We start from the raw sequence: 10,589 nt of genomic DNA on the forward strand, positions 1-10,589 counted from the left end.
GTGTTTTTTTTTTTTTTTTATCGCTCTTTAATCTTTTTGGCTTTTCTTTTGTTCTGTACATATCTATTTGTCCCCTCATTAAAACCTGAAGCAGAGGAATATACTGACAAGGCCCTACACCATGAAGTTATTCGCTGTATAAACTGAAAGCAGAAAATTAAGTGTTTGAGACTCAAATTTTCTGGATGCAGCCCCCAAACCTCAAACAACCTATATCCTTGCAAGAAGCAATGGCATAACTAATTTATTGCCATAAACAAAGTCAGCTAACATTTTTCTAAATGGAACAACTGTCACTGCACTCAACATAATCCTGTATCAGCATGTGTGCATTTCTAAGCATTTCCTGAAAATGTGTAACAGTGTCTCTGTAGATACAGTTGTGCACCACAAGGGGATGGAAGAGATTCACTGTCTTTGCTTGAGTAAACTCAGCAGGAAGTTCAATAATGCTCTGAGTTAAAGGGTTCCCAATAAGAACATGGTGCAGGAGCTTCTTCTCAAGGCTTTTCTCCATGAAGGCCAGTAAGTCTCTTAGCCTACAAGCCACATGGCTGGGTTTCCACTGCGATGGGTCTTTAGTCAAAAGCAGATGCATTAGTGCAATTTTGAAATGAAACTCTTTGAGCTCACTTCTCCCGGACAGTGCTGTCTGTCTTTTGTGAAGGAAATGTGCAATTTCAAGAGTTTGACTGTGGCATGCATTTTTAGGCAGGTGTTTAGAGATGTTTTCTAAAAAACGATCTTCATAGTTGGTCAGGGAGAGTGTCCAGAAAGTGTCCAAGTTGTTTGGGGAGCAAGGAGTAATGAAGAAATGGGCATCAGTGCAGACTTCAACCACAGGATTCATATTGAAGATGATCTTCTTTCCTGATCTGAATCGAACTACCAGAGCACCTGGAGCACTGACGTAGCGAATGTTCAGTTCAAACTCATACTTATGTGAAATCTGATCCCAGGCCTGTTTGATAGTGCTCTGAAACCACCTGGTCACCTGTGATTTTGACAGGAACGGGGAGTTCTTCATGCAAAGTAGACCATTGTGTGCATCAGTGATTTTCGTCTTTACTTTTTCACTCTCACAGTGAAGCAAGCACACCATATCATCTGAATTAGGAGACTGACAAGGGCAGCCAGTTTGTATTTTCTTATTTTCCACCAGTTTGATTTGACCACAGGCTTGCATATCTGGCAGCACGTCACTTGCCTGATTGTTCCAGAGCAGACACTGAAAACTAAAGGGGTCAGGTGGGTTAAATGGGATGATGATGTCACACCCATCCACCACCTGAAAGTCCTCAATCACCATACTGTCATTTCTATCACAGACAGTCCTCATTGCCTCCAGAAGATCATTTGCAAAGCCTTCCAAAAAATCCTTCCACTTGTTATCGGATGAAACTTGAATACATTTAGAATAAAATCGCTGCAGAGTGTCACTGTCTGGTAGCGGCACCTCAGCTGCTCTGCATTTCACTGGGAGGACCCTGGTTTCTTCTAGTTTCACTTGGGAGTTTCTCCTAAGGTATTTCCTAAAGAAGCGGACCATGAAAATGATGGAGAGTGTGTTCCATATGTACCAGAGATATTCCCAGTCGTCATGGGGCATTTCTAAAGTTCCATGTTCAGAGATGCAAAGAAGACGAGCACGGCCCTTATGGAAATATGTCGCACAAGTTTTCTTCTTCACCTCCTTCCCCACAGGGTTTTCTTGTTGCCCTTGTCTGCTAGGGTCTCTAAAAGTGCTATCAGTCTGGATGTCTTCTCCCTCTTTACTCTTCATGTCCAGCTGTAAGTTTCTGTTTTGCTCCTGGTCAATTTGTGTTGTCTTCAGAGTGGTCTCGGGTTCACTTTTGGGATTTTGTGGATCCAAATTTGCTACAAAATGTTCCCCTCCTTGTGAGTCACGATCATCTTCCTTTGAATCCTGTTTGGTGATAGTCACATCTTCTAGGACTGACATTTTATCTTCTTCAGTATCATGTTGATCATCCCAAGGCCCTCTGCTGTCCGTATGTGCAGTTTCCTCACTGACAGGTACCATTTCGTGGTCCAGTTTCTCTCTTCCTCTCAGCAGCATCTCTTCTAGCTCTTGCAGGCCCATTGTTGTGATATCATCCCTTTCCTCAATCCTGGGGTCATCCATCGTCAGGAGACCCAGAGCCAGCACAAGCATTCGCAGCAAAGTATCTTGCATCGTCAATACTGTCTGTGAATAAGTCAAACAGCAAAACAAATTTCAGAGATTTTTTTTAAAAAATGCATTACTTTTCTTTTAAATGTGTAAAACAAAAGACTAAATTGAAATTCTTGGGCAACATGAAAAAAAATGCTTTATGAGAAACGTTCCAGCAGGCAAATTTCATTTCATATTTCATAATGATGCAAAGCAAGTCAAAACGAACCCTCTACCACAATGTCCAGCATCCTTTTTAATCATTTCTGTTATTAAATTCTTTATCAAACACCATTTATGACTTCAGGTAACATTAAAGGAGATGAACAGGAATACGCACCAAAAGAAGTGATTAATTGTCTCAGCTCTGCTTGTTCCGGTAATGTTTGAATAGGTACAAAGGAGGAAGAGACAGACTTTGCACAGCCACAGACTAAATGATCTCTTCCTATTTTAGATGTCGTTGTAGGTTGTGTGTCATGACTTATTTCCTGTGCACCCTGCCCATGTGCACTACTGTGACACTCTCCTGTGCAATACAGAGGGGAACACAGATAACACATACTTCCTGTAAGTTCAACTGCACATTCAGAATAGTCTGAAGTGAACCATTTACTCTGAGTCACTGAATGAATTATAAACGTTTACAATACATAATATTATGTTATGAAGAACCAAGCATACAAAAAAGCACATTATTAAAAAAAAGGTGCTTGTGAAATGGTTTTGGTCTATGAATATGAGAGCAGGCCCCTGCCTTTAATCCTGTTGTTGGTTTCTGACTGGTTTGTCGAGCTCTGCCTCATCCAGTGAGTGCAGATGAGTTCAAAGGGCAAAATGTGATAATTACCAAATCCCTTAAAGATTTAGTAATTATCACATTTTGCCAGTGATAAGCAATTGTCCCTTAATGTGTGTGGTTCTGACTAAACAAGTGGAAACAGATTCACCCTTAGCCTTTCAGACAACAACCAAATTTTTCAGCCAGAGCAGATATTTGAATGATCTGAGGCCATTTTTGCATGTGTAGTTCATTCTGACTACAGGTGAATAACACTGCATCCCCAAGATTCAGGTAACTTGAGACAACACCACTGCAAACTACATTCACCTAAGTAAGAAAAAACATGAATGTGCACTGTTGAATGACTGTCTGAGAGTGTTTTCTGAGAACTTTAAAATGTATACTTTTGAGAAAGTGTGGGTTCAATGGGGATCTTTTGTTACATCACACTGAGCACCTGTGAAGGGAGGGGCCTGATGAGAGATTATGTGGTCGGCTTTGAACATCACCACAGAAAGAGTCTGAGAAACACCTTTCAGTCGGTCTGAGCTACAATGTCTGATAAGTTTAAAGAACGGAAAACTATTCACCACGGACGTCATCATCGCATGAATTTTTCCTTTTCTTAAAAATAGGTAAGTGTTTATGTGTGATTTTATTTTCTTATCAATATCTATGGATAGCTGACTTTGAATAATAATTTCTATGTTAAACTGAAGTTACCTGAGTCTGCATTAAAGCTGGCATAAAAGAATAGTCATAGTTCTATGAGCATGAAAAACATGGAAAGGTTGTGTGACTGTTTAGCCTCCAGTTGTCTGGAAAAAAGCTGCTGAGCATCTAGACCAAAATTTAGAACCAGCTTTATGTATTAAAAACAGGCTTGGATTATTGTAAGCACCTTTTATTAATGAGTTATCAACACTTACTTCATTTTGCTATGAAGCTCGTTGTTAGTGACTTATTAACATTTATAACTGTAGACCTTTTGTTGTCATTACTGTTCTTATTAATGACTTATACTTATATAGATGTGTTATATTTCTTTATTAATGTTGAATTTGCTCAGAAAACTTTTTCGCGCATGCTGCCATTGTTAACATAGAATCTACGATAGAAGAAATTTGTTGATGAATTTAAGTCATAGGAGTTCAAAGTTATGGCAAAACTATATCAAAAAATCCTTTTACAAACTCTGTAATGCCACAACAATCTATGGCCACGGGTGCCTTTTTTCACCACTTTTCACTGATTTATATCAAACTTCCTGCTGTACTTCAGTTCACAGATTTGATTTCATCTGAACTAAAGATCCACCACCTCGATCAAGATGGATAAGTTTCGTATGATGTTTCAGTTCCTCCAGTCCAACCAGGAATCTTTTATGAATGGGATCTGTGGCATCATGGCACTGGCAAGTGCACAGATGTACTCTGCCTTTGAGTTCAACTGCCCCTGTATGCCAGAATACAACTACACCTATGGGGTCGGACTGCTCATTATTCCACCTATATGGTTCTTTCTGTTGGGTTTTGTATTGAACAATAACGTGTCAGTGCTTGCAGAGGAGTGGAAAAGACCTACGGGGAAACGCGGCAAGGACCCAACGATCCTCCGCTACATGTTTTGCTCAATCACGCAGAGATCCTTGATAGCACCTGCAGTGTGGGTGTCTGTCACGCTCATGGATGGGAAGAGCTTCCTCTGTGCTTTCAGCATCAACTTGGACATTGACAGGTTTGGGAATTACAGCGTGATGACGGGGATGTCAGAGACAGAGAAAATAAAACTGCTGGCAAGGATTCCATGCAAAGACCTGTTTAAGCATGAGGAAATAAGAGTGGCAGCATCACGATACATCAAGTGTATATCACAGGTAGCCTGCTGATTTGTCTTCTACACTTTTCTGTGAATGATTTTAAATGTAGGGGTCATAAGCTGGCATGCTTTTGACAGAGACAGAATGAGACTGTTTTTAAGTCAGTTAAATGGCACATTCGAAAAATCCAGGAGGCCAAAATGTGAAAAATAAATCTAAATAGAAAAAAGTGCTGATGCTGTTGGTCAGTCCCTGAAGGATTTCATGGGCATTTGTGAATGTTGTGGCCTGAAATGCCAAAAAATTGCAAGGCAAGCTATGATATTTTTTGGGCAATTTTTGCAATGAAATCAAGGGGACAGGGGAAAATTGCAAAAGTAGCTGCAATGCTGTTTCAGATTCTGAGCTTATTGTTATGAGCACTTAGTGTTTCTCACAAAATTAGAATCTATTTGTAATGGCGATGGTTGCCTTGCTGTTCTGAAGCAGCACTGAAGGACCGTATCTGTTAGCTTCTCTCCTCCTACTCTCTCCTTCCACCACAAGTTAACACAAAAGGAGCAGCAAACATCGGACCCAGAGCTGTTAATATCAGTCATATCACACAGACAACAAAACAGCTCAACTCTGCCATTAATAAACATTAGGTAATGTTAGCTGTGTGATGCTTACAGTTACTCCTGTTGGTGTGTGTTTGATGGTCACAGAAGCAGCAGTAGTCTCATTATAAACGGGGAGAGGTGAGGAGGGGGTGAGTGAATCAATGCACTGAATGCAGCTCTACAATGAAATTAGATTTTTTTGGGGGGGGGGCTGTCTTTATTTGACAGGACAGTCATAGTGTGAAAGGAGGAGAGGGAGGGTATGACATGCAGCAAATGACCTAGCTTGGAATGAACCCATGGCTGCTGCAGCAAGGACATAGCCTTTATACATGAGGTGCCCACACTACCAGATGAGCTAACATGCACCCCAAGATATTTGCCATTTTAAATAGTAAGATTTGCAGTAAAGTTGCAGTGACTGGACAAATAGCAAAGCTGTGCTGAATTCACAGGGACTGGCTGAATTTGTGTTATTTGTTGAGATTGCAACATCATGGAGGACTGCTTAGCAATAAGCTAGATGGCACGTTGAAATCTTAGAAGTTGATCTTACTTAGAATAATCTGGAAAAGCGATTTCCTTGAAAAAGGTAACTAAATATAACGATTCGTCTTAAGTTATGTTGACTTTATATGTAAACTTAACTATCAGTAGTAAGTAACAATTATTAGTAAACACACTATCTAGCCCTGCTCATCCCACACCTGACAAGGTGATCTTACTTACTACAAAAAATCTAGGGCACTGATTTCCTTGAAGAAGGGAAGTAAATATAATGATTAGTCTTAACTTATGTATATATATATGACTATTAGTCATAAGTTATGTTTATCCATAAGGTAAACACAACTTGTTATATTTATGTAACCTTTCTAAGGTAATGTGTTTCCTATATTTTTGTATGTGAGATCAACTTGTCAGGTTTGGGGTTAGCAAGGCTAGTTAACCCTGCCTACATACTGCATTTACAGTAGTAAGTATGTAGTAAGACATGCCAATCTTTTGCCTTTTGGGCTGTAGATACCATAGCCTTTTCTAAGAAATTAAGAAATACTTCTACTGTGCTATTATGTAATCCATACGTTACCCCTAGAATAATACTAGGGCATAATAGAGCATAAACATTCAAAATGGCATTTTTGTCATGGTAGGAAAAGCACAAGGGTATATAATGAGGCTATTTTTAATGTATGGATAATTCACTCTTTAAAAAAAAAAAAAAAAAAAAAAATAGTCAGATCAGTCAGTCAATTTAAATACACAGCAAGTGTGGCCAAAAGTTTTGGGATACTTTCAGCAAGCAGCTTCCAAACTTCATCACAGCATATAATGACTAAGCAAATTAAATTTTCCTTGCTTTATTCCTCAAAAACTGTAGTTAACTTAAAATCTCCCCATCCGACTCGAGCCTTGCACTTTGAGCTCACTGAAGCTTTCCTTATTAGAAGGATAGATAAGCCTCTAAATTTATTATTCATGGAAGTGGGACCTATTTCAATCCATCTAAAAACACCCACACTGTTATTTAGGTCTTTGATCAGCCGAAGGGCAATTATACAGGCTTAAAAGTAACGTCTCTGGAAAGTCTATTGATGTACAGATTCTGTTAATGAGCTATGAAAGTGTCAGGAAGCTCCTAGATTTGCTTTTTCGATCACACAGTGGACTATTTGACTTCTACTGTCATCAGTATCTGCAAAAACAAAAACACAAACGTAGTCAAAATTCACCGGAATCAAAACCAAAGTCCATCTCTCTGTTGTCTTCGTTTTTCATACAGTATCATGTTTCAGTGCTCAGCAGCACCAATACATTTATTAATGTCTCTCTTTTACAGGCATGCGGATGGATGTTTTTGCTCATGATGACCTTCACGGCTTTTCTGATCCGAGCTATTCGACCGTGCTTTTCTCAAGCTGCCTTCCTCAAGACCAAGTACTGGTCTCATTACGTCGACATTGAGCGCAAGATGTTCGATGAGACCTGTAAGGAGCATGCAAAGAGTTTCGCAAAAGTTTGCATCCACCAGTACTTTGAGAACATCAGCGGGGAGATGCGCAACTTTCACCACCATCGCTCAACCGACAGCGACAGTGACGATGAGGATAGGAAGAGAAGTGACGAAGACAAACTTCTGGGAATCAGGGCACAGGATGATATGAATAAAATTTTATGGAACTGGCACACCTGTAAGCCTGCTCTGGCTCTGAGAAAGGACCAAATGGATGGTGCAAACAATGGCAGACTGAATGGAGAGGCAAACGGAGCGGCGAATGGATTTGTAAAGGGACACACCCGTGACGTGGAGAAAAAGGAATGGGCAGTGTATTACAGTAAGGTCTAAAGAATTCAAAAGGACAAAGAACTGCTTGCATTGGGTCCTCTTTAACTTCCAAATAGGTCTTTATTGTTTCAGGAATCATTTAGTGATTTTTCAAAGGTAGATGAATTTGAGTTTTACTTTAACGCACAGAACATATAAATGAATATAAACTGAAGCCAATGCAATATATTGTTTCATTGATGTTACAGTAGCCTTGTTTAGCAGAATATGATTGTCAGCATTTTTTCTGGTTCACATATATAGTTCAGTAAAAACATGTCTAGTTCTGGGTGTGTAGCCCAAAACCTGTTTGTTGTTTTTACTGTTGTCACAACAGTTTTATCTATGAGTCATGAATTACTGAAAACAAACTCTGCCACTGCTCTCTGGGGGCCAAAGGTTGGCAAAAATCTGAGGTCTGTAAATTCTAGGCTGCTGTTTCAGGCTGATAGTAAGGCATTATTCGGGCCCAATGGAGAGTTCCCATTACTGATATATAGATAACGTACAACATGTTAACATCGCTCATATAAGCAAAGAAAAAAAGCTACGTGCCCTTGAAGCCCCTGCTGCTGTTTGCTCGAGAGAATATAACCTTTGCTTGTAGAAAAAATTCAACCTTTCCCCTATAAATGAAAACTTGGCTTGATAATTAATAAAAGACGCTCTTGCTCAGTTCAGTAAGTTTTGCTGCCACAGCCTTGCTAGGTCTAGTAGTACCAGTAGCTTTATGGTGGTTAATGTTTGCTGGATATTTTTTTGTATCTTGCATTATTGAGTCACTTTCTTTTGTATGGCTGTTCTATAGTTTTGCTGCTGTTACACTACATTTTAGCATTAACCCTTGTCCTGTAAATGTAAAAATGTAAATTTTATATGGTTGAGTACACTTTGGTCCAACACCAGAGATGGTTCATCTTTGGCACGAGCCTTTGCATTTAAACTGGTGAGGGAAATGTAAATCAACACAGCATGGTTTAACTCGGTGCAGCCAAATGCACCAGTATATATATATATATATATATATATATATATATAAATAACTTATTTCTGGTCTGGCATTGGCCAGCTATTTCTGCCGGCATTCTCCTCCCATTGATCTGTTAGCGTGCCACCGTTTTGCAAGGCCACTGTTGCTGCATCCTGAGCTTAGCACTGCCCAAGATGATTGTGATTGGTTTAGGAAAATACAAACAGCCCAGAGCCTATTCTTACCCTGTACCAGAAAGATAAAGGGAAAAAAAATCACACAGCCTGTAAAAAATGACAACTTTCCCATTAAAAACTTGTACTATGTTAACTGATTTTACTTCAAGCACCTTTCTGGCCTTAGACCTTGTTATTACATAAACCTGCGCTACTTTTTTCCAGTGAGGCAAACCTAGGATTTATGCAAAAACAAAAGGTTGGGACAACCAAAACGATTTCCATGCCACTAAGACAACAAGGCCAACATTTGCATCTCTCTCGCTCGCTCGATTTCCTCCCATGTTCCATCAGTCACTCCATGGTTAAACATTGAGGAACTGTCTTCTTCTGTATGTCTGAAAAACCCTTTCCAACCTCTGTTGCAGCGATTTCATTACAGTTCACTGTGTAGTCTATAACCTCATTTTAATATAATGTATATCTTTCAGGAAGCTGTTGACACAATGGTGTTTTCATCATATTGTACAAGAGGGCTACTGTAAACAAAACCACCATCCTTCACATGCCAACAATGACAACACAACCCTGTAGCTCAAACACTCATCTAATTCCGAAACCCGTAAACAACCAACAGTGCATGCAGTGTATTAAGGACTGTGTCTGTGCTCGTGCATCTGTGCAGTCCATCCAGCTGTTCCTCAGTATCCAGCAGTAATGTCATTACTAGAGCTGGGGGGGGGGGGGTGAAAATGGCATGGATCCCATTGAAGCCTCTTTCTCCCCCCTCCCTCCCCCCTGGGGATTGGTGAGGCAGCACTCCCCTTGACCGTGTCACAGCTCGCCCAGTAGCCCAGCAGCTGTTCTCTCCCTCAGCGAATTGGCAGCCAGGGCTGCTGGTGTGGGGGTGGACGTCTTTGTCAGGCTGTGACTTTTCTCTCTGAGTTTCTCTCTTTCTCCTTCTTAAGCTTTAAGCTTTGTTGTCTCTATCAACTGCTTGTTCTGTCTTTGCAAAAGAGTGTCATAATGTTTAACAATAGATCAAACAAAGCAAACATAGATAATAATCTGCTGTAGCTTTAAAAATACATTCTGTTTATGTGTGAAGGAAGGACATTTGCATCATCTCTTCTTCTGCTGACCAAAACTTCACACAAATGGCTTTGTTTTGGGTTGTCAGGACATCGGCCTTCCCTCGACTTTGCTGCAAATGTCTCTCTTCTTCTCTCCCTCTCACATATACATGCACCGGGGTGTGCGCATACAGACACATAACACATCAGCATGCTTGCAGGCGCCCTATTCGTCAGTGTCTGGCTCATTCTGCCTTCCTTCTGCCTGCAGATTGGAGGACAGAGGTAGTGAGGGAGGGCTGAGGGAGAGGAGAGTTGCGAGGCAAAACGGCTGGTCACATGAGCAGAGATCTGTTTACAAACCCAAGGCAGAGCAGAGCATAGCAGGAGCAAGGGGAGGAAGGGAAATTTTGCAGGCTCTCTCTTACCGAGCACCATTATGGATTGAAAGAGGAAGAGGGGGAAGCCTGCCATGACAAAGCCAGCTGGAGGTGGGAGAGTCTGAGCACGACACACGCAGACACACTCACACACACCGCCTTTTGTCTCTGATTTCTTTTTTTCTCAATTGAAGGAGCAGATGGTTAGAGGGAGAGTAGGATCCCCCCCTACGCACACACACACATGCACTAACTGACACACCAACACACCTCCACCAGCAAA

The 10,589-nt window shown here is 40.7% G+C and overlaps 2 protein-coding genes across 3 annotated transcripts; one reads left to right on the forward strand and one right to left on the reverse strand.

The window, feature by feature from the left end:
- Window positions 1–4: 4 nt before the first annotated feature.
- Window positions 5–2,599, reverse strand: LOC121941759 (inositol 1,4,5-trisphosphate receptor-interacting protein). 2 transcript variants are annotated; one of them, XM_042484626.1, is made up of 2 exons: window positions 2,517–2,599; window positions 5–2,205 (listed from the first exon to the last, which is right to left on the reverse strand). In XM_042484626.1, exon 2 carries the CDS (start codon window positions 2,195–2,197, stop codon window positions 278–280), a length of 1,920 nt encoding a protein of 639 aa, XP_042340560.1. In that variant the 5' UTR covers window positions 2,198–2,205; window positions 2,517–2,599; the 3' UTR covers window positions 5–277. The 2 variants fall into 2 exon arrangements, with proteins under 2 accessions (XP_042340560.1, XP_042340559.1); XM_042484625.1 differs by having other exon boundaries at window positions 5–2,209.
- Window positions 2,600–4,290: 1,691 nt separating this feature from the next.
- On the forward strand, window positions 4,291–10,229 carry LOC121941766 (calcium homeostasis modulator protein 1). The gene is made up of 3 exons (XM_042484637.1): window positions 4,291–4,836; window positions 7,222–7,717; window positions 10,198–10,229. Exons 1-3 carry the CDS (start codon window positions 4,291–4,293, stop codon window positions 10,227–10,229), a joined length of 1,074 nt encoding a protein of 357 aa, XP_042340571.1.
- Window positions 10,230–10,589: the final 360 nt, after the last annotated feature.

This window comes from Plectropomus leopardus, chromosome 4 (assembly GCF_008729295.1).
Source record: "Plectropomus leopardus isolate mb chromosome 4, YSFRI_Pleo_2.0, whole genome shotgun sequence".
Classification (NCBI taxonomy): Eukaryota; Metazoa; Chordata; class Actinopteri; order Perciformes; family Serranidae; genus Plectropomus; species Plectropomus leopardus.